At 41.7% G+C, this 25,154-nt stretch overlaps 1 protein-coding gene across 10 annotated transcripts in view; it reads right to left on the bottom strand.

The window, feature by feature from the left end:
• Positions 1-25,154, bottom strand: part of CUX1 (cut like homeobox 1) — a 325,959-nt gene that overhangs the window by 75,044 nt on the left and 225,761 nt on the right. For all 10 annotated transcript variants that reach the window (XM_057410776.1, XM_057410767.1, XM_057410770.1 and 7 more), the window contains 4 exons: positions 21,039-21,087; positions 11,343-11,447; positions 8,491-8,679; positions 2,814-2,872 (listed from right to left, as the gene is read on the bottom strand). In XM_057410776.1, coding sequence (XP_057266759.1) covers positions 2,814-2,872; positions 8,491-8,679; positions 11,343-11,447; positions 21,039-21,087 — 402 coding nt within the window. The remainder of the gene's footprint in view (positions 1-2,813; positions 2,873-8,490; positions 8,680-11,342; positions 11,448-21,038; positions 21,088-25,154) is intronic.

Raw genomic sequence — 25,154 nt, 5'->3', positions numbered from 1 at the left:
TCTCTGACCACTACTGTGCTGCCTACAGAGCCAGACTGAAACCAGTCCCATGTGCAAAGTAATCCTAAATGTATTTAGTCTGTACATGGGGTTCTTGGTACCAAATGGCCAACTTTGAAGCCCTGATCCTCTTGTGCCCTCCACTTGCACCAGCTGCTCTACCAATGCATTTTTATACTGAGTACCTGCTGCCAGCTGGGACCTGCAAAAAGGATCCTGAATACTGCAGCAGCTGTATTTTCCACTGAGCTTGGAGCAGGCATGTACATTCAGACCTCATCTGGAAACTTACTGACCTCTGCCTGCTTAAAGTGTATTCTCTGCTACCTGGAATAGCCTTCTGGTCATTTCACAGGTAATTTCCTATACACTTAGAACCCAAAATACACTAAAATCCAGGCTGATGCTATCTCAAATTGCCCTTGGAGGAATATTCACTACAGCATGTTCATTTTCTCAAAGTAAAAGCTAAGTATGTCAAAAATGACTCTCCAAATGTGTCACAAACAGGAATAGGAGGAAGCAAAATGTTTCCCCTTTGGATTCCAGGAATATCTTTGCCCATGAGATTTCAGCTCACTCTGCTGCTCAAGATCAGTTATCTGCTCTTTAAAGGAAAGATCTTGTGACTTGAATCTGCACATCTAAGACGACTTGAAAGATCTTACTCTAAAGCAAAGTGTGCATTGGGACAGCTCAACTTTCTGATTGTATGATCCTGACTGCACAGGCAGGAGGGTTAGCACTGTTGTATTACTCAAGAGGGAACTGAAAGTACACACAGAGCTCTCAGATCTCAAAAAAAAGGTTTAAAAGCCATTTGGCACAAAAGCCAATGCAGCAACAAAGGAATCCTCCCATCCAGATCTTGATGTGGACCACTTTAAGCTCCTCCAAGGTTAGAAGCCGGCTGACATTGAGATCCCTCAGCCTCGAATGCCTCTAACATCCTTGGGAGGATTAAGGAAAATACATCAGTTCTCAAACACACAAGGAGTTTATTCTCTTCTTCCTTACTGACAAGATATCTTTTTTCTTGGTGTGTATGCATGTTATGAGCAGCTCTTTCTCGGTCAGTGTTGCAGGGTACAAAGGCAGCACAATAGGATTCAGTATGAGGGATACCAGATCTACAGCAATAGACTTTTCATAGCTTCACTTCAGATGAGACTGTCACTCTCAGATGCCCATTTAGATTTTGGCACATCTTTTGGACCAGATGGGAGCAGAGAGGGTGGCATGAGTGAGCTGCTGTGACAATGCAGCACTGCAAACATCTTCAGTGCTCGCGCAGAGGGTCTTAACACCCCACACCTCCCAGTAGGATGGTATGTGGACCCTAGGCCACCTACAAGGTAGCTGGCTGTCCCTCCAAAGTCAGCAGATAAAAACTCTTATCCACAAATTATGGGATATAAAAGCTGTAACAGCCAGGAGAACAGAGTTAATTTACTGGCACCCAACAAGGGTCACTTGCAGGAGATTTTCCCATCTATTTCACTGCAGGCTCATCTTGAAATAACAGGAACAGGCAGAAGCACCATATGAATACTCTGGTGTCATGGCTTCTCCCGGACCTCTTACCTGCCTTCCCTCATGTCAGTGTTGTAACAAAGAAAAAGTAAAAACCAAAAGGCTTTATTGCCAGAAATATAAGGATATAAAAGAGTTTCATAGCACTTAAAACTCATTTGCTGCTTTGGCAAATTCACATTTAGTAACTCATGTAGCAAATGGAGAGGTTGTGGCCTCATTCCTATTCACTGATTTACATGAGGGCATAAAGCAGCTGAAATCTGAAGCTGAGTTTCCTTCATTCAGGAGAGAACATGGATGTATTTATCCATATCACTAAAAGAATGATGTTTTTTTTGAGACCAGTTAATATTCAGGTATAATGACCAAAGAAACAGTCAACTGAAACTATATCCTTCCATCAGGGTGTGCTGCAGCTGGCACTGAACCAGAACCGCAGTCAGCATGGCTTGAATGCAATAGCATCGAGGGCCTGGGCAGTCCCTGGGCTTGCAAAACCAAACGCGCTTTCCACATTCTCCAGGGACGTGTAAACAAAAGCACATGACTCCCAGCCCCATCTGAAATACCTCATTAAACAAGGTAACATTTTTTCAGGCTTCTTAAAATACACACAAAAATGCCAGAAAGATGAAAGAAGAGATGGAGTTTCTTGCAGTTATTTAAACCATGACACTAAACGTATTTCCAGTCAAAAAAGTTCTCTTCTGAACCTGACAGCTTATCTTGTTAGAGTTCAAAATAAGGCTCATTTAAGTCTCTTAAAAAAGCCCCCTGGAATAGGAAGAGGCTGTTTGTGGCTTTAGTTTAAAACCACAATGTATTAGCAAAAATATACAGTGAAACAAGCCCAGCATTAAAATGGTAAGTGCTGAACAGCGGCTGGCAAAAGCAGAGAAAAGGTATTATGGCCAAAGGCCCTGCATTTAATTCTTGGTCCACATCACACTCAGCTGTTGGCTGGGGATTTTTAAAGAGTCATCCACCTAAATACCACAGATTTTCAAATGCTTTACCCTTGGTGGACGATAGTTTTAGCACCTTTTCTTCATGACACCTGTATTATTTGCTACTGCGATACTGCTGCAATGAAAAGGAGCACTCTCAGAGACAGCATCAGTTCTGGATGCAATTTCTGCCAATATTCCCAATTTCCCCATCTTTGTGGGTTTGACTGAATTCTTTATTGTTCCGAGATCACAGATTTGTGGCTTCATTTAACAAGCATTGTTAAACTACAGTTTGTGAAAAAATTACGGTAAGCATTTAACACTTACTTTAATTCTTTCTTAACCTCTTCATAATCAGCCTGTCCTTTCAGTTTTTCTTCCAGTTGCTTTAAAAGAAAAAAGATGGATTTAATTATTTAGGTTTTTTTCTTCCTGCAGGCTTTCAAAATCATCTTTAAATTATTCCATATATACAGCAGCACAAGTGAGGGTTAATGACTCGAACCTAATTTACATGTATTAGAAAACAAACTATAACCAATTCAACATAAACACAATTATACCTCACTTTTCCTTTGTTTACAGCGTGCCAAGCGTTACAGAATTCAGTAGGTCCCAATTTGGCTGTTTGCAATGTCACTGTCACGTGTTCAGGAAAGAGGTCGGGGAAGAAGGTATTAGAAATGGGGGCAGCTGAGATCTTTATGCAACTGATAAATGGAATAACCAAGCAGGATGCTTTGGCACACACTGTATTCTTCATACGAGAGGTCCTGATAACCTTATCTACATGGAAAAGAATGAAGAAGACTGAAGACGCTGCTGTTGACTGGAACAAGCCTTAGGCTTGTCAGACTTCTACAATGCCTCATGCTCAAACAAAACAGCTGTACAAAGTCATTTTACAAGCATTACTTATTGCAATAACTAAATGATTACACACCGGAGATGAAGCACTGAGACCAACTCAGCAGGTCTTTTTGCTCAGGTCTGCCTGACCTGGGGCTGTCTCAATGGTTTCTCTTTGGTCTGAAGATGCCACAAATGTTGAAATAAACCTTCCAACACAATGCTACACATTTGGACCTTACCCAGCTCCCAACAACAGTGCTCATCACTACAGGATAAATGCTTCAGGAGGCCTAAAACATAGTGATACATAATTGGTGCCGTTACATTGCTTTCAGAAGCCACATTCATTTCCCACTAATAATTTCTTTGCTTAGTACAGGCACACCTGATCTAAGCAAAGAAAGAACAGGACTTACTGGCTTGCAACTTCCACGGGTAAGTTCAGGCTAGCTCCGCTTCACTTCATTTTTTGGTGTAAAAATTGTCACAGAAACCCAAAGGTCACAGGAAACAGAAATAACACAAGGACAAAGCACCCTCAAAGACAGAGCATCCGCTTTGAAAACGAAAGGAATATATGACATGAAAAAGGAGAGGAGGGCTTTATGTCCAGAAGAGGCTGCCTTCAGAGGAGAAGTGAATTGAAGAAGCCACTCCTGGGCTGCTTGCTGAATGCAGGAGGAAGGCAGGGAAGGCTTGCAGTGAACTTGGATAATTATAGCAAACTCATTTTAAATGCAGCCCCATAAAGTTCCACACCAGCACAGTTATGGGTGAACAGCAGGGCTGGGACACATGAACAATTAGAGGTAGGAACCTCTTAACCCAAGTAAGCCCCTGTGTACGTGTCACCCATCTCAAAGCTACCAATGGGTACAAGCAGCAAACCTGAACACTGTAATACAGTACCCACAGATCAGCAAGTCCATTATCTGAGCCATCTTAATGATTTAAATAAGGCTTCTTCAGGTGACAACAGCAGCATGATAGGGCTTTGTTGGATTTCCAGCTATTTTGCTATCTATTAAAGGATTCCCTGTCAAGCCCTTTCCAGTTTAGGCATCGCTGGCATTTCCTTCTTGCCATTAGTACACATATTAAAAAGCGGTGACGAAGTGGACATCCATGTTATTAATATACCACCCTCTTAAATTCTTGTTCCTGCTTTTTGACACCATAATCCACAATCCTTAGTCACTGCTGACAAGAGGCATCTCCCAGCAGTAATGGATGGGCCCTGCTCTGGCAGCTGCTCAACAAGCAACTCTTAATGGATCAGCACCACTGTTACAAGAAAGCAGAAACTGTTAAGTGTGGAATTTGCACTCTGTGGAACACTGGTGAAACAAGTGGCCTCTTAAAAAGTCCTATGTCCTAAATCCTTAGCCATCAGTAACTCATGCAGTCATTCAGATGTGTTAAAAAGACAGAAAAGACACACATCTTTTAGCCATTTCACCAGACATGTCCTGCCTTACCAAATTCCACTTACTAACTGGAATTATAGGGATTACTGACTTTGCTTTATATAGAAGAGACAGTTGTACAGGTGTTCTGGTCCTGGATAATGTGACCAGGAAAATCCTACAAATACTAAAGATGTCTGAGGTTCTGATAACCTCCAACATGTGTTGAAATCTCATTATGCAAATGCAGCACATAACCCCAGGGCCCAAGGGTCACTTCAGTCCTCTCAGTTTTAAGAAGGGCCAAGCTTCAATGTGCCATGAGTTCAAGCAGCTTTTCAAGCTACAGCTTGATGCTGAAAACCAGAGTCACTTTAACAGGGAATCCAGCTGGACTTTTTAATGCACCAGATGAGGCTCAGTAAGAGTGGAGAGGGATCTTCAAATGAAATCAGTGAGCCAGAGAGCCCTCGGTACTGGGCAGGAGACCGAGCATCATGGCTGACAGCTTTAAAACTCCAATGCGGGCAATGGGAGGATGGTGCTGAACACCACACAGCATCTTTCAGCTCCTCCGGCCATCTTCTAACTGCTTCTTGCTCCTCTAAAGCTTAAAGCAAGGATACACTATAATTCATCTCTTCCTTAACTGCTGTGACTTGTAGCGTTTTGGGGTCTACAGGATAGCTTTTACAGTAGGGATAACTGGCTATTTACACTAGCCCTCAGTATATAAAGCACTGGAATAAATTTAAAACAAACAATATCTTGGATTAATCTGTTAGTTCCTTATGCAAGGACACGCCAAGAAAAAAGCCTTTTGTAGAAACAGAGATAAAATACAAGAAAAGCTAATGATTCCCATTGTCATGCAATCTATACTAAATGTAACTGTATAGGGATATGTTTTACCCTGAAAATATTTCTGAGACTTTTAGGTGCAAAGCCCAGTTAGTAAAAAAAAAAGATGTTGACAAAATGAAGCTGCTTTGGACTCTCAGGTACTTGTATACTATTATAGCGGGTTGGCAACCAGCAATATTTTACTTTGAATTGTATAAAACCCACATACATCCATCACTTCCAAGTACCTACTATAGAGACTGTTGCCATGGAAAATCTGCACCTAAATGTATACTTTACTAAACAATATAAACTAACAACTGAGAATGCACTACCTGTATATAAGCAGACTCTTTAGGCTCTTGGCATCTTCCCAGTGAATGACTGTTTTAAAATGTATTAGTATGGTAATTGTCACAAAGAACCCTGTGAAATGCACAGAACATGGTATAACAAAGGTTCAAGCTGTGAGACAATCTGGAGGAGCTAATATCTCGCACTAAATATCAACCTGCTTAGTTCAGACAAAACACGTCCTAACATTCTCCAACAGACAATAATGCAGGGAGCCAGAGGACAGAAGGAACGGAGTGGTGGTGTTTTACACACTAAATCAGAAGATATTCCATGTTAAGGAATTGTCTTGCATTTGTTGTGTGATTAAACTCATGTTGGAGCATACACAGATTGGCTCCCCTCCTATTTTTAACAACTGAGTAGGTTATTACTGTGTCTTTAACTGAAGTGTCTTAGGTAAATAGCATGTGCTGTATTAATGGCTCTAAAACATCTAAAAACCCCCATAAGACTAATGTCATAGTTTAGAATGATAAACCAAAAAGCCCATATTTAATTAACCCAGGTTATCTGATGGATCTCTTTGCTAACTAGCACTGCCTTATTGTAACTGGGTAGCAGGGAAGCTCTAACACCCAGCAACAAAGGGTTAATATAAATACGATTAGAAAAGACTTGTTACTAGAGGACATGTTTTGATTATTAGATCAGATGAAGATAAAGAAGCAATAATTCTGAAAGTATTTCTGTATTGTTTCATTAAGTCACAGAGTATTAAAGAATTCCCCCAAGATATGGTCTGAGAACATTGCTTTAATTTGTGAAACTGTGATTCATTTTTGGTGGAGGCAACCATTACAATCTCAGTTGAAGCAATCCCTCTATAATCAAACATGAGATCAACACATTGCCACTGAGATTTGGGTCTTCTTACAACAGATCTCAGACACAGGTTTTCCCAGCACTTAGGGGTAAAAGCATGTATTGTGAAATATTTTTATACTGCAACAAATAAGGTTAGAGAGGGTTGAAATGACTCAAATTTTATCAGTAGAGTCACTGCATCAGACACTATCAACAAGAACCTAAATACAGAGCATTACCCGGGCAAGCCTATGAGAAAATGGAAGGAGATTACTGTACTGAAAATCAAAGGCTTGCTCTGTAATTTCTATGATCCTATTCCCTTTGAAGTTAATGGCTAAACTAATACTGACCTCACCAGGAACATGCTTTATTCCAAGAAAATCTGTCAAGTGCAAGGACTCAAGGTATTTTCTATCAGGCTTTATGAAAAAATAAAAAAACCCTTTAAGACAGGTGGAGCCAGCAAAATGTGTTGCTCAAAACCAGGCCAGCTCCTTCCTCCCTCATTAAGAGTAGTGCTCACATAGTGACAGATGGGCAGAGACTGATACTGTCAATACAGGAACCTAAAGGGTTTCCTTTGCTCTACTGAATTTTCATCAACATTTTCATAAAAAAGGCTGTCTGAAGACACGCTGAAAGCAGGCTGAATGCAACACTTCTGCTTTCATTCCTAACAGCCATTTCTCCACATAAATCAAACCGCGCCAGAGCAAAACCAGTAAGCCCTAAAAAATGTCAGAATTAAAACAATTTGTAAGAGTTTCAATTGAATATTAAATCATTGTGATAGAGGAAAGCTGCCCACGCCACAGGCAGAGGTAAGTGGGGACTATCAGCCTCCTGCTTTCAAAAAACCCTCAGACTATAAGACCTGCAAAAACTCTGAAGTCTTTAATGGAATAGATAAATTTATCTTGTTTACACTTTGAAGCTCATAGATGGTAGAACAATGAAAGAGACCGGATTTACAGGAAACTGATTCATAACACATGTTAGGAACCATTTTTCATGCTTACTGATAGACTAAAACTCTGTGGGTTAGTGCACAAAGAAAGTGAAGCTGCTGAAGCAAAAGGTAAAAGGGTCACTCACAAAATGATTAGATGCTTCTTCTAGGTTTAGTGCAGTGCTGCTGGTATGGAAATGAGCTCAGGACTGAACTGCTAATTCTAAATGGGAATTACTGTGCAGCAAATACACAGCTAAAAGAATGAACGAGATGGTTATTAAGGCTAAAAAGCAGTCTCTCTGATTTTACTGGGTTTTATGCTCTAAATAATACACTTCCCTTTGCCAGTGGAGAGAACTGGAGTGGGCAGCAGGTAAATTCAGGCAGATCATAAACATTCCTGGCAAATCTTCAGTAACAATCAGTGGAGTGGGAACTGAAAGTTTTAAAAGCGAACACAGATTTGCTGTGCTGTTTCAGTTCAGCTACTGCACTCCAGAGCCATGGTAAATATATGATGGGGTTTGCTAGTGGTTGTAATTCTAAAGGTAGCCATGTTCTGCACAAACAGATTTCAAAACAGTGAGAACTAAGTCAATCATATTTCAACAAACCTGAGATCACTTAGAATAAAATGCCACAGAAAACAGAATTCAACAGCACCCTGAAGAAGTCAGGGGCTTTTATGGTGCCTCTCAGAACCACAGCAAACTTCCGCCAGTAATACCCAACATTGGTAAAAAGGCTGTATCCTTTGAAAGGTGCTGAGCACAGAACTGAGCCTTACTTTAAGTGTGCTGTTCTTGGCAGTCAGCTGCTGCTCCAGCTGGGAGATTTGGCTGCTGGAGTTCTCCCGCAGCTTGGTGAGGCTGCCCTGGAGTCTCTGGACATCTTCTACCAGCTGGGCGATCTCCCGCTCCTTCGCAGCCAGCTCCACCTCCAAGCTGGACCGTGTCAGCACCTCGATGGCCTGCTCCTAATGGGAAAACAGGAAACAAAACAAAGGCAAAAAGCTTGAATTCAGAGCAGGTAGGTAAGGATCAAGCATGGCTCCGCGTGGCACGAGAGACACAAACAACTTCTAAAGCTGGGACTCCTGCGGTTGACTGCGTGAATCTGGAAGATGAACCCTTCTACTCCCCAGCACAGCTCTTTGGTAAAACAGGGCTAATGGGGAGAATAAATGTCCCTATTTCAGAAGTGCACTGGAAAGATGCAGCCATGAAAGTCAAAGGATTCTATTTAGATCTATTTATTATTAATAGTCCAAATGCTTTGACAACTATGAAAATCTGTGCTTACAAAATACTAATCAGATAAAATGTTCGGAAGTAATGGAGCAGAATTGCTTAATCAGGAAGGGCAGAGCCGTGTGCCTTTGGCTGTCTGTAGGCATGCTGCACAGCTCAGGCAAAATAGTTAGAAATGGCCCCAAACTGCTGCTTCCAATACGCTTCCTCCTTGCCTGAAAATTGCTCACTGTTAAACATTATTGCTAGCAACTAAAACCTCTTCTCCACGGGGATGAAGATAGATTTGACAGCTGTAAGACAAGGCCATTCTCCCTTCGGCCTCCACTTTTAGAGATTCCCTTTCCCAAATCAGGATCTTTCTTCTTTCCATTTCCCATGGCTGCAAAATCAGTCCTCAAGTCTGAAACCTCCTCACTGGACCCAACCTTCCAGTAGGACAAGAATGAAGAGGGACAGGGAAGTTAAGAAGAAGGCAGATCTATTCAGAAAAGGTAACACAGACTAAATGTACCATTGCTTTTGTCTCCTTTTGTGTTAAGAGATCAATAGCTATAATGCATCGGAGCTCTGAACCTCTCTTCCATGAAGAACACACACAAATTCTTGTGCAGACCTGGGGAGCATGATGCAGCCCAATAAAGAAGGTACATTCCATTATGAAGCCTAAAACACATCTTACAAAGGTTAATGGCTGCTCCTCAGAAAACACCAGTGAAGGAGGAAAGAATCCATTTACCACAAGAGACACACACAATGATCGTAAGCATTATACCAAAGATCCTACGGCAAAAAAGCTGAAAACTCAACCCCCCTGTGCTGTCACCCAAGCACTTTCCTTACAATTCAAGATGACATTGCAGCAGGTTGAAATATACTCCATCCCCTCTCTGCTGGAAAATACAGGCACAACAAAATGCCTTTTCCATATCTTCTAAACACTTAGCTTGATTCCCAGTGACTGCATAGCATTGTATCTCAGAAAGCTACATGTAGGAACAGCAGTTAACAACGCTTTCCTATTACACTGAATTATACTTTTAACTTGAAAAAACCTCTAATTTGCTTGCATGAAACATCACAAGTTATATAATCATCTGCTGCTTGTGCCTATTGAGACTCGAACGTAGAGTCTGAAATAAGATAGATAATGATCATTTTCCTCCTGCAGTAGTTGTCATATTAAATATAAATGAAGTGCAGAAGTACTATTAAATACAAGAAAGACCTAATGTTAAAATAATGATAAGACTAGGACACGAGATAAGAAGAGGCAGGTAATTCAGAGTTACAAGTGATATTCAGGCTTCTTATTTTGTATTTTGCAGCCTGCTTGTCTATCTTCTGCCATCTCTGAGAAAATACTGGGTCGTATTAATAGACGACCAAACAGATCTGGAGGACTTAGGGTTTGTTACTCATTCTCTGCAAATGTATTTTAAAGGCAACCACGTGTTTCTCCGATATCAGTGTCAAGCATGTATATGGCTTGCAAGTAAAAAAACAATGTAACGAGCCCAATTCCTTTTGTTTGGTAAATCTGCTGCTTAGAAGAAGACTAAATTTCACTTAATTGCATATTTACATTTAAACACTCCTATTTTTCCTTTGGCAAATAAAAATCAAAGTAATCTGCCTGCTCATCTGTGATACCTGTTAACCCAGGACCAGCTGGAGTCCTGTAACAGCACCCTGTGCCCGCAAGGTCTGATCAGCAGTCAGTGCTACCAACCTCCCCAAACAACACTGCTTGCTTTATTTAGAGACACACAACAAGCAACCAAACCTTTAGGAGCACAGGATATCTTCTCCATTTTCTAAGCTTCTTTTATCGGATTTATAGGTGTAAGTTTCAGTTTAGATATACCCAGTGAAAACTGGAATGATACAGAACTTACTTCCAGTTCCTCTGACAGCCCATACACTATGAATAACAAGAATGAGCAGGCAGCAGGTCCCCACTAATGCAACCAACACTGGGCAAAGTTGGTTCCCTTGGTCTGAAGCTCCACACCTCCTCTGTGCCCTTCAGGCAGGCAAGTGCTGATGGCCCACCAAGTCACTGTTCATTACACTGCATCAATCCCTTTATTTTTCCTTTGCTGATGCCCTTACTGATGTGATTTAACTTCTGAGTCGCTGCTATCCTCCTGGACCAGCTGAGGAGAGCTATGGATCACCATACCAGTCACCTCTATCCTTCCCGTGGTCTTCTCCAGCCACCAGGCCCCTCAGAAGCTGAACCAAACCGCCATCCCAAAGGAACACAATTCCACTGCAGTTAAAAATTACTCCAAACAGGTATTTTTATAGCTGTGAGCTTAAATTGAAAGAGTTGTTCTGTAGGAATGTCAGAAACCTGTAAGAGCCAGTAAATATTTTCTCTCACCACATCAGGTGCCTTCTGGATCTGCGTAGCAAGTTGAAGAGATTTGTTAGCTGACGAGAGCTGCTCCCTTAAGGTCTCTGCCTCTCTCTGAGCCACCTCTGCCCTCTGAAGGAAATGAAAAGGGGTGAAAAGAGAAAGTACATTCAGTTTAACAACTGACAATTATTACAAGAACATTCATCAATTCATGCCTGACTGAATATAATTGATTTTCCTAAACACTCAACCTAATAAATGTTAGGAAAAAACATAGAATGTGATGGATTTTTATTTTAAACAGTACAAGGAAGAAATAATTGAGCGATTATGACAGTAATTTAACGCTAGGAGCAAGGAATCCCCTGCTGATACTAATGCTGCGGCCCACTGAATTTCCCAGACTGAATAAATACAAGTGGAAATGGAGTCTTTTTATTCAATTTCTTTCTATTCTCATAGACCAAGCAGATTTTATTGCAAGGTTCCTCATGGGAATAATTCTCACGGGTGAATGCTGAATTAAAAGATATTCTGACCATTCTCTCTAACACACACACACACAATGTTGTGGGCTTGCTTTCTTCAGTAATTATTTCCCCAAACACGAATTGTTAGATTCTGTTCTTTCAGCACATCTATTTCTTCAGCAATATTTAACTCTAAGCTGACGATTTTGCACAGCTCAGTTACCAACTGCTGAGGATTTACACAGTATCTGATCAGCCTGGGACCTGGCTACCAGATAGAATTCCCCTATAAATATTGAGTAATGATAGAAAGGAGAAAGGCAGAATTATGAGGAAAGATTGTCTGTACAAGAATTTGGGTAGAGACAGATGGATCAGTAACTTCAGGCAATAAATAGCAGCAAAGTCCTTTCCATAACTGTGTAGAAGCTTCTGTTGAGAGAAGTAGAACAGAACCTGGTTGTTCTACAGTATATACTCTTCCTGGCCAAACTTTCTTCTCTCTTCTTATAAGAAATGTATTTTATTGTTATAAAGCCACACTGAAACCTCCTTGAGTAGTCACTGCTTGTCATCCAGGCTACTCCATGCAAATCATGCTGCACCTTTGGCAGAAAACAGCTAGCATAATTTTCTATCTCTACTTGTAAGACATATCAGCAACTCTTCCAAACCCATGAGCTGCTGCAAATCGTGGCCAGAACTTTTCTTGACCAACTTTTACCCTTTACACTGATGGGTCCCCTTCCTTTATTGAGTCATAAATTCACACTGCCATTTTTTAAGCCACCATAAACTGCCATATTTCTGTGTGCCAGACTCCTTGTTTTCTCAGCTAATCCTTTTGAAATCCTCAGTCATCTAAAGCAGTGCGTATAAAACCTATATGCCTGTATGTGTGCATGATCTTTGAGCTTCTAGTCAAAGCAGAGACTCTGTCTGCATGTGTAATCAATCAGTAAACTAACAGCAATCAAATACTAAACGCATCATCTGTGCTATTTGCTCACAACATTATATTAAATGATTTTGCATAGGTTCTACAGCTGTAATTAAAATGTGATTGTAAAAAGTACAGTATCATGGCTCTCATAATCAGAGCACGGGACACAACCTATTGTGTGCTTGAAAACATGGCAGCAGCATTAAAAAGGCACTAAGAAAGAAAGTTGATGTTGTTTATGCAGTTGGGTAATATCAGGATAAAAACCTGAGCTAACAGCACACATTGAGATAAATTATTTTCTTGCACTTTATTAGATGTGGATGTACATATATTGATCTAATAACTGCTAAGCAACTCCAGCAAAGCAGGACAAGTTACTACACTGTGGCACTTGCTCTATGGCTGTATAAGTAATGAGTTTTGCAGCCTTAAGCAATTCTGCTGATGGCTTCCATTCACAGCAGCATTGTTTTCAGAACCTATTCAGCTCGCATGCAAGCAAACCACAGAGGGTATTTCTAATAGATGTTACATCTGCATATACAGTAAGCTGTCAGCTGCCCTCTCTGCACAGCCTCCCCAGCCAATTCACACCACCTGTTGTAATCCTGTGAATAATATTAGACAAGATTTCATACTAGGCATTGTTGAAAAGACACCAACAGAAACTTTGGGCTATTCTGCTTGGGAAATACTCATCAATTTTCCTCTTATTTTTTATTCCAGAATGGAAGCATTTTCAAGCCATAATCAGAGATGCATTCAATGCCTGGAAAGCACTTGTGGGTGCTATTGCAATATAAATTATAAATTACACATAAAAACCTGTTAAAAGAACAGCAGGTTCAAAACTGAGCGCTCAGAAGTTCTGAAAAGCCAGCCCCAGGGCCGCGGGTGTGCTCGGCCACCCCCTGCGTTGTGGGGCTTTGGGAGGCAGGCTGGAAGCACTCAGTAACATGCTATTGCTTCTCCCCACAAGACCCCCCCTGCCTGCTTCATTCAGCTCCCAGGATGAATAGTGCTCACTGAATGAGTATTTTGCTTCGTCCTCCTTGTTCCGTGTGTGACCTCTGCGGTTTATTTACTGCAAACTAATCCCACCCTCCTCTGCAGATAGGATTAATCGCTTCCTCACAGGCTGTGCTCTGCTTTCCACCACCAAAGGATCCAAGTGCTTCAGAATCGTTAATGAATGCACTGGCACAACCTCCATATTGAGGTGTATGGGTTCCTTAAGTCCCAGCACATCTCCATCCAGGTGCTGTGCACGGTGGTGTCAAACACAACCACCCCCTGTGGCACAGGCTGCGTTTGGCTGTCTCTCACCTGCACTTGAGGCCCCACACAGCAACTGCTCCCCTACAGAACCCTCTGGTTTTCCCTCTCTGACTCCCACCCCTCTCTGCTCGTCACTTTGTTCCCTTCCTAATTCATGTTGGCTGCTGGAAGCACCATTTCTGTCTCCGCTGAGCTTCGCGCTGCCTTAGCTCCAAGCAAGCTCATACCTCGCATGACCTAACAAATACACAAACTCCCAGAATTAGCCTTACCCCCACGATTTCCTCCTTCCTCTTTCCCTCGTTGCTTCTTCTCCAGCTGTCCTTGTGGCAGTCCCGTCCCGGTTCTTCTCCTCCCTCCTTTCCTCCCTCCCTACCACAACTCCCGTCTCCGCTTCCTGCTCTCCGTGCTCTCACGCCGGCATTGCCTGTCTCCCGATCGCAGAAGGGGCAGCCTGGGGGAGCATCTCCCCTCCCCGTGCTCCCTGTTCAAGTGGCACTGAACCTTACATTGCCACCAAGAGAAGCAAAACCTGGCTGGTTAATGTTCACCAGCCGGCGCAGCGATAGACTGCAGCGTGCTTGGGACAGGCACAGACATCAAAGCGGACAAATTCAAACCAGATTCTGTTGAGTTGGTCTGAACTCTTGGGTTTTTTTTCAGACACTTATAGGCTGGCCAAACTTGGGGTTTTTCCCTTTCTTTCCTCCCCTCCTACTTGAGCAACAGAGGATACAACCCTGAGAAAAAGGCAAACGCTCCTTCATCGACTGCCAAAGCCCTTGTCTTCAATAGGGGCACAGCAGGCTCCTCACCAAAGCGAGAACAACGCGTAACTTGTGGGGAAAACTGGATTATTTTTTGTCCTGATCTTGTCCTTAGAAACGGTTGAATAATTTTTCCTGAAATAAGAAAGTGCAGGCAGAGACAGATGCCCAGGATGAGAAACAGCTAAAACCTAGTGAGCTTGCACAACTTCAGTCACTGGAAAGTTCACACAACCTTCTCTTTGTCTGAAACTATCCCACTTTGGCTAAGAAATGTATCTGCCATAGTACTGTTGCTTTTCATCACTCAGTGCTAAAACTCTTGGTTCCTTACCTCCAAATCTTCTATGCATAACCCAGAAACCCCACCATGACCAGTGACAGTCACACTACTGGTCTTCAGAGAGATGATGCAAACCCAGCATTGCCTAATACTGCTATTTTTCTGGATAGTTAGATCATGCAATTCCTCCTCATTTCTATACTGATGTTTTTCTAGCATAGAGCTACCTCCCTGGTAACAAAGTATTTCAAAATACTTTTATCCTCCTTAATTCAGCATGTAAATATTGTACTGTTCCCACTGGAGCCAGCAGGTCATGAGCATAATGCTGCCGTGTGCTTTCCAATTAAAAAACCCCAAAGCCTCACACAATATATCCAGTTTAAATTATTCTCATTGTTTCCTGACAAGATAATGAATAGCATGAACCGAATGCTCTTCTACTTACAGTAAAATGCTAATTTGATCAAAGACCAGTGGTGTGAATAGCAAAATGAGATGCTTACAAGCAAAAAAAAGTGTAACCTTCCCCTTAAAGTTCCACCAGCCAAACTGTATTTCCTTATTATATGCTGAATTCAGTGCTATACGTAGAAGAATCTCCCTATGGGCAAGGAGTGTGTATTATCACAAGTAATTCTGCTGAAGTTAATGAGCCCAGTTATGGCAGTAATCAACAGGCTTGGTTTTAAGTGCTTGAAGCTGACATTCTTACTTGCAAGCTGCTGCAGAAGCTCTGCTTCTCAGAGTACGAGATCAATTACAGCAAACTGGTTCAATGGGCTTTCATTTTCTAACTTTTGAGCCATACAAATGTATTTTAAGCCCTTGAAACGAGCCCAGCTTTCCCAGAACAACAGGCAGGTTATCTGAAAATCTACGCCCTGAAAGGTTCTTCAGGGCTCTGGCATCTATTTTTTCCAGCAATGGAATATTACATGAAAATAAGTCAAGTTCTCCAACAAACAGAAGAGGTTGGGTTGTCTTCACTCTTGTCTTCAGGCTATTGCACTTTCCTTTGTGCACTGAAAGGCTGCCAGATAAATGTATTCCCAACTGAAGGCCAAGCATTTACAGGAAACTCCTGTGTCTGTATGAAAATAGTATTAACCATATTTTGCCTTTATACAGCACCTCTCCATGCAAGGATCTCGATGCACTTTATAAAGTAAATGTTAGTATTCCCTTTTTACAGGTAGTGAAACTAAGATGATTAAGGGAGTGGAGCATCTCCCTTATGAGGAAAGACTGAGGGAGCTGGGTCTCTACAGTTTAGAGAAGAGGAGACTAAGGGGTGACCTTATTAATGTATATAAATATATAAAGGGGGAGTGTCATGAGTATGGAGCCAGGCTCTACTCAGTGGCAAACAATGACAGGACAAGGGGTAATGGGTACAAACTGGAACACAAGAGGTTCCACTTAAACTTGAGAAGAAACTTCTTCTCAGTGAGGGTGACGGAACACTGGAACAGGCTGTCCAGGGAGGTTGTGGAGTCTCCTTCCCTGGAGACATTCAAAACTCGCCTGGACACATTCCTGTGTAACCTTATCTAGGTGTTCCTGCTCCGGCAGGGGGATTTGAATAGACGATCTTCTGAGGTCCCTTCCAATCTCTAGCATAAAGTGATACTGTGAAATCACTGGATGAAGGGACCTCATCTGCTAGGGAGTATCATCTGCTTCTTGTATCTAACCTGAACTTCCCCTGTTTCAGTTGAAACCCATCATCCCTTGTGCTACTGCTACCGCCCCGATGAAGAGTCCCTCTCCAGCATCCTTGTAGATCCCCTTCAGATACTGGAGGCTTCTCAATTTTTAAACAATGTGAACTGAGTATCTAAAGCTAGCAAAGAAATCTGGACATATCAGTGGCATGAAACCACAAACACTCAATACTAGAACCTCAAAATGAGCTTCTCTCCCTTTTTTAACACTCCAAATTATTCCTGTTTTCACAACGTAAGAATTATTCTTTTCAGTCAAAACCTCCCTTTTTCTCATGCACAACTGGCTGGCTCCAGGTTGCTACATGGAGTATAGAAACAGAAGAATAATTCATTTGAATAAATCTGTCATTCCAAAGATTCCTGACTTACTGCCATAAACACTGTGGAGAAAGGTGTAAACTTGAAAAGGTACAGAAAAGTGCTAACCATAAATATTTGTGTCAAATATACATTCACACAACTGTAACTGCTGCAAGTGCAGAAAAAAAAGTACCCTGGAGCTTCATTAACTTCCCTGATTGGAAATGGTAATATTCTGGGAATCAAACAATGAAAAATTCAAAGATGCTCTATCCCAAACTATGATAAATCATTTATTTTGACAAGTACGCAGAGTTTAGCTTTAATTATTTATTATTATACTTCGTAGCATATCAGAAAATATGCAGTGATTTATTGTGCAAAATGAAATCTTAAAACGAGTCCCTTCCCCAAACTACGGGATTATTAAATCTTCATGAAAACGGGGTGTGAACTCTCAGGTTATTTTCATTATCGAGCTGGTGGTAAAGTGAAATAAGCCATTCCCATTGCATTTAGTTATATTTTGACTTCAGCCCTTTACAGACCCAGGCCATACAAGCCAAGGAGGGGAGCTGAGAGGGATCACAGATCCCAGCTGCCAATGCCAGGAGCTCTTCTGTCTTGCAGATGACACAGTTGCACCTAACACAAATGGGGGCTGTTACCTTCAGACTGTACATCCCTGCTAAAGCTATGTTGTGGAGCTGATGGCTCCTCTCCAGGCAGGCCTAGGTAGACCAGCCATCTTCGTGTACTATTAATGTCTTTTTTGTACCACTTTATAGCTTTCTGGACTTTAAAGTGGAAGAGTCACTCCATGGGCCATCGCTGACAGCCACCTCCCAGCCAGGATCCACCTCACCATAACAGTGCTGCCATCACATTGCTGCCTCCAGCAGCCACATCCAACCCCACCACCCAGCTTGCTGCTTTCAAAGGGAGTGATTGATTTCTCTTGTTGATTAGGTTTACAGTTTATACATTGCATTAATGATACAATGGAGAGATACTGAGCTTTGCAGTCACTACCCCTTTTTCTCTCTAAGCAGAAAATTGCAAAGCTCACTGGTATTTAAAGGCAATTATTTCTACGAGCTAGTAATTTCATCTGGGGATGACAGCACACAAACAAGCCCCAAAAGCTCCTGCATGAAACAATCTGAGGATCCAAATGAGGGAAGAACAGTGGGGGAAGAGACATGATGGAGTCTGAAGATTAAGAATGGTCTATGCTTTACCCAACAGGACTTAAGGGTGGGGAGTTACATCAGCTCTGTTCCCAAGGCTTTCACCACCCAGAATATGTCAGTGAGTACATCCATCCTACCGTTACTGCAGAACTGGAGGGGGAAATGACACTCTCCACCTCTTAGGAGTCAGAGGTGCCCTCACACAGAGCAAGGGAAGCTCATAAATGCCAGCTCTGGATTTAGAAAGGGCAGGAACCAAGACAGGGATTTTCAAGAAATATCAGATATTTAAAAATTAACAGCAAATATTTTTCACATTTTCAGTAAAAACTTTTTCCTGTTCTGTAAATTTCTGCTCCAAATCCCTGTCGTTTGGGAATGTTTTAATTCCAGAGCAGCAAAACCTCCCATGAGAATCAGCAAGGCAGTCTATCCTGAACGCAGGAGTCATGCTGAGCATCACTCTTTACAGGTAGCCTTAATAATGGGGAATAAGTACTTACTGAAATGATAAAAGGAAATGTTAGTTTAACTGTTAAATATATAATTACTTTAAGTACTTGTTTCTGCAATTGTAACACTTGAGCCTGATGCAAACTCACTTTCTGGCCTGTGCAACGGATTTAATTTCTTCTAATTCTTTCTTTCAGCTATAAAGAGGTAAAACACAGGAACTGCTGCTACAAAGATTGCTTATTATAGAAGTGTTTTAGAAAGGTAAAGCATCACACAAGACAATGACTATGGGCGTGTTCCAGCAAAGCAGCTGAGCTACTCCAGGAGCTCACTCGTGAACTTCCCTTTCCCTGTCTGCTCCAAGGCCAGCCACTCCTCTCATGTTCCTCATCTCAGCATTAGTGGAAAACCTGGCCCCTTCACTCCAAATCCAGGCTTCCCTGCAGTTACTGAGCTCAATGGAATCAGTGAAGGGTCCCCCAATTGCAAAAACTGCTGCTAGGGAGAGGACAGGGCCAGAGCAGCTGGGAGAGGGAAGGAGACGGAGAAAGGGGAGATAGAATCACCTCTTCTGCCTTTACAACAGCACGGATGAATTGCACACTGATGTTTACACACAGAGTTTGCTGAACTGCAACCAAAGGAAGGGTTAAGCACATAAGCAGCTATAATTTTTGGTTGATTAAACAAAAAAGACCCCAAAATAAAGTAAAAAAAAAAAACAAACACATTGCAAGTTTGCTCCAGTTAGACAGAAAAATACCTTTAACATTTCTAGATAAATAGAGATATTTCATTTTAGTATGGCAATGAGGACATCAAAAATACCTGTTCTTTAATTACAACCCCCTTTCTACCCAGAGAAAAGAAAAAACCTACTGGGAAAATCACTGCTGTAACTGCAAAACGTGCTGCCTTTGCAAAACCCACAAAATAATTCGACTAAAACATCTTTAACACCTACATCATTTCTAAAAAGTCTACAGATTTTCAAATAATTACTAGCACTTTCATAAATATTTAATGGTGTCTACAAAAGTTCTTTGACAGAACTAAAAACCCACTGTGCACACCCCAGTTTTCTTTTACTGACTGAATAATCAACCCAACAACTTCCAAATCTGCCTTCTGCTTCATTAGTATTTTTCCAATTTATAAAGCACTGATGTAAGGGACAATAAACTTGCTGTACTTGTCAGCTGCACCAGGGGAGTGTGGGGCTGAAAGCTGAGCTAGCAAAAGGAAAAGACAAAACAAAACAGCAGCTGGAGGGGGTTTAGTTTTCAACAGGATCAGTGACCTGCTCTGGCTCCACAAGCATTTGTGACAGCATGAGGTGTGCAGCAGGACTGCATGGTGGGGAAGGAGCTGCAACTGTTCCTCCTGGGAGTGAGCTGCTCTTAGGTAAGCTTCAAATGGATCATGAAACTATAACCTGAGAGACTTCAGATCTATCATCTCTGATCTTACTTGACAGAGGGATTAACAAAGCTCCCCGATAAGCAAATGCCTGGTTGAGGTTCCCTCTGTGAAACCATCACCCATCAATCCTGCATGTCCATACACACCTCCTCCTTCATCACCTCAGTTACTCGAAGTACAGACTCAACCAGAAGGGCACTTTGCTTGGGTGTCAGGTTTGGGTTTTTAAAGGTTTTCATTTTAAAAAGTTCCATACAATCGTGCCACTTCCTTGGGAGTGTGTGCACTGTGAGGGGACGTGGGAGAGACATTTCACAGTCTACCAAATTAGCATCTGCAGGAACAAATTGCAATGTCTTTGTTCTCCTGCATGGCACAGCCTGATCCAACCCTTGCTAAAAATTAACACAGCAATAAAACAGATCTGAAAAAGAAAGTAAAAGAAAAGCTCAGAGAAGCCCGCAAAAGCTGGAGCTGCAGCAGCAGGTCAGGCCTTCCTAGGTCAGGCTGCCGGCAGCCCTACCATTGCTGCAGGGCAGCAGCCCTTTAATTTGGGTAAACCAGTTACCTGTGTGTCTGAGTAAGAGCCAACATGATGGATTTAGAAACACAAACCCAAGAGTAACTATAGTGGGAAACTTAATTTTAAATAATTAGAAGGTAAATATAAGGCAAGCAGTGCTTTACTGTGCATACAATCCTTACAGAGTATCCCTGAAGAGCTCTAGTTTCCTCTAAATTTGCATAGTTTCTTACTCTATGCAGTTACAACTGCTAAGTGCACATAAAAGAACTGTCATGAAATCCAAAGAGAAGGGGGAAAAAAAGATCAAGTCACACATAGAATTTTATAGGGGACTCATTTAGAATCCTACCTGATTTGCTCTTTCAAGGTCTGTCATGATCATCTCGATTTCATCAGCCCTGGGAGAACAAGAGAGCAGAAGTACTGTTATCACATGAAGAATGCCCGCTATATGAGTTCATGCACAGCACAATTGCAACATTCATACAAACAATACCAATTTTCAGTATGTTTTTAAAAGGACACAGTGAGACTGATCAGCCAATCTTCTGAGTGGTGAAATCCTCGCAGGTTTCAGCTCTGGGGACTGGTTTGCAAGTCTCCAATTGCTTTGCCTGTTCCCTTCTTGCAGCAAAAGGGGGAATATGAATAATGAGTATCTAAGCATATTCATTAGATCTTTGAGGATCTTACTCTCGAACCTTCTGCAGAAGGGCAGTGTCATCTCTCCTACATGTAAAGGTGCTTCTGAAGTGATAATTACAGAGAAGTCAAACACCAAGCTGACTACGGTCAACTACTTGTATACACGTACACAAAAGTAGCCTGTTACTCTTCTGTTTCAGCATGCTCAGATGTTTGGTTCTAAACTTAGCAAAAGAAAAAATATCCTGAGGTCAAAGAGACCAAGAAACTTAATTTTACATTACACAGAAAAGAGGGTTTTGACACATATTTATGAAACTCTAAATTTAGACTCAGGCTCTTAATGCACTCTGCAAAGCTGAATAGGAAAGTCAAAGGGTTGAAAACTATACAAATAGTCAAGGAAAACCAGATCCTTCACGTACATGTGTTAGGTGGCAGCTACCAGCCCTGATCCTTTAAAGCCCCAGCATTTCTAAGCCATCACTTACACAAACGGACCTAATCCTTAAGCAATCTTTTTGTATCCTCATGCTGAATCATGGGCAGATAATTCCACACTCATGCTCTCACCTGTGCAAGGTACCAGGAAAAGGGCCTACAGACCTAAAAGTACGTTCTTTATCGATATAATTAGATACATTACTTCTCCCCAGACATTTTCCCTGTCTTGCATCTCTAGACCATATGGAAGCAATAAACACTATCCTCATCTCCTATGTGCAGCAGCTTTAGCCAGCAAGTCCTTTTGCAATCTGCCAACACCATAATGTCTGGGTTTTGTTTTTAATCTGTAGCAGATCATTATCAGTAAAAGCTGTGAAATACTGGAGTTCCCTTCCTCTGCCCATGCAGGAAAGTCAGGGCTTGGTTTTCTTCTGATCCCACAGAAGATCCATTTTTCTATGCAGGTGTTTGCTGGGAAAGATGGTTAATGGAAGTACATCAGGGTACCGGCACATCCAACACTTCATCATTACACTGAATATTGACTTACTCTTCCAACAGCGTTTGAGGCTCTACATGCACATTCAGGGAAATGCAGTAAAAGATCATAATAAGTAAATGTGTATGTATATACATTAATGGAAAATTATTTTTAATTACAGCCTTTAATGTTGTTGGGTAACATGAATTGCCTTTTGAAAAGGTCTTTTGGACAATAATGGAAAACAGATTAACATGTGCTTTCTTGTGCAGGAGAAGCTAATGTGCTCTTACATTGGAAAGAACTCATGCACACAACGTTTTGAATTAATAATAAATAATAGACATTAATTACTGAATTGAACAATCATTCCTTGGGCAAATAAGGATCCAAAGTGCACAAGGAGTGGCCAGAAAACAACGCCGGGCAGGTTAACATAAACCTACAACATTTTTGATCTCTTTAGCCTCTGTAGTTGTGAAATGTTTTTTGTTTTAGACTCCAGCCCCAAAATACTTGTTAACTCAGTTATGGAAATGACAGTATTTCACACGGAAAAGACGTCCCTAAGACCATGCAAGTGACCCCACTGTGTATCTGTAACACAGGGATGAGAGCATCCTAAGGCACCAAAAAAAGAAAGATGCTTCCCAGCATTTTACAAATATTTTAACCCAGGATAGTTTAAGGATCCTCTTTATATAAGCTTATGCATTCATGCTGAATTTATGTGTGAATGCCTCAGGTTATATGGAGCCAGTAAATGATGTCTGGATTATGTCACATGCCTCCCAGATCAGCGCTGGGAATGTCCCACCCCAACACGCATCCTACAGCTTAAGCAAACCCAGTTTCCACTTGCTTCTCTGCAGGCTTTGGAGAACAATAAGCTCACTGGGGTGCCAGGTATCAGCCAAAGGTCTCAAGAACTGCAGAACCTGAGAAGAGCAAAGGACTCAGAAGCACTAAACCCTTGGACCAGGAGAGGACGAAAATAAAATGGAGAAAAGATGATTCTGATGCAGAATTGATGAGTGGGAAGGGGCAGAAAAGTGAGGGAAACTTGATCCATCACAGGACCCTCAGCCACCTTTAAAGGTCTTAGAGGCCAGTCAAGGGAGCCAAGAGCAGGGAAACAGATGAAGACAGCAGAGCGAGAGAAGGAACAGAGGGATGTCCTAGGCCAAAGGACAAAGAGCAGTAAAGCAGAGGAATACCCCAGACCAGCGGAAAGCTCTGTGGCGGCCACTAGAAGAGGCTGAAACAGAGGATGGTGCCTGGAAACGAGGTGGAAGGACTCAGGAGAATCCTGTATTTAAAATGGACACAAGTATTAATAGGGGTATTTGTATGCTGTTCTGGCTGGGGTCAGGATTTAAGAGCTCTATTACAGCACTGGTATATGCAGCCAATTACAAAAGAAAGCAACCGAGGATATAGAATGCCATAAAAGTGCCATTTCTGCCCTTCAGCATGCACAGATAATTCTGACTGAATCCAGCAGAAGTGTCAAACTGTAGCCAAGGGCAAAATTGTCCCTTTGTCCTTGTATCCAGACACTCCAGCTGACTGATCCTGAACTCCCCTTTCCCTCATACGTGTTTTCTACCTAGCTTTTCCACACACAATCTGTCTCTGCACCTTAAAAGGATGTAACATCCCCCCAAAAATTCAAACAAAACACCCCCGGCCTAGCAGTGGAGGTTAATGCTGCAACCATAAATGTTACATTTAAGTAAAGTAATGAATTAAATTACTCCATATTCTTTCCTAGCACAAGTGTCAACAGCATTCAGAAGAATCTTCAAAAGGAATTCAGTCTTTTCATTTTAAAAGCTCAACTACCACATCAGTGGCTGGCACTCAGCAGTCTAAAATCACTTACTTGAGAAAGTCTCTAATAGCTACATTCACTGTTTGCTCAGCAGAAGTATTTACTATGAAATAAATTACAGTTCTCACACCTTTTATGCACTCGCAGAAGCAACTTGCATTGATTTATTGTTTACAAAGCACCGTGTCGAATTCAGACCTGCAAGGTACAAGGAAACACCACTTTGGCTCAACTGTGTTAGTCCCACACAGGTCATTTTTGAGGTATTCACCCTTTGCTCATTTTCAGCCCTTCCTATTTCAGCATTTCTATTTATTTCAATGGAACTATTTGACAGGCAAAATACCACCTTGTCCTGCAGGGTTTCACTGAGAATCTGGTGGGAACCCAGAAGGGAACAATGGCCAAGTTCAGCAAATCTGTAGTTATGGACCGCCCCAAAACTTCTGACCAAAGTCATTCCACAGGAGCTAAACTCACTTGTAAGAGACACAGACCTGGTGATTTTACCTTTTAACTTTCTTCATTCCTGAAGCAATGCATGACTTGGCCTCTTGTGAGTGCCTGGACTCCTCCATCACCCGAAAGCTGAAGGCAAGAGGAAGAACCCCAAAGTTCTCACTTTCTTCAGAGGGCTACAGAGGGTAACTAGTCACAAGGAACACCTTTTGCTAAAATACACTGATATTTATGGTGATTTACAGCAGATTTCTACATTGCAACTCAACAGTATTCAGGGTTTGTCACGGGTGATACTTTCTTAACATTAAAACAGATCATGAAAAAAAGAGTGGCTAAAGCTCTTTTCAGGAACAACTATTCCTACCCTCTGTTTTCTCATTCCACAGATAATCCGATCATTTATCTGATCTAATTCCTTATAAGATCTGTGTCAGAGGAAAAGTTATCATGTAAGGAAGACAGCTCTACAGTCTTGTTCTAAGTTTCAACACTTCCAGGCTAAGGAATTTAGGCAATCCAATTTTAAGCCCAAGCATTTGGAATTACAGAATAAGCATCACCAAGTAAAAAGAACCTGGACTGTTGAAACAGCACGA

Source organism: Pezoporus wallicus, unplaced genomic scaffold (assembly GCF_028554395.1).
Source record: "Pezoporus wallicus isolate ANWC-B61680 ecotype Strahan unplaced genomic scaffold, APGP_CSIRO_Pwel_v1 contig_8705, whole genome shotgun sequence".
Lineage (NCBI taxonomy): Eukaryota > Metazoa > Chordata > Aves > Psittaciformes > Psittacidae > Pezoporus > Pezoporus wallicus.
The sequence above is the reverse complement of the archived record's forward strand: the minus strand, read 5'-3'. Positions and strand labels throughout refer to the sequence as shown.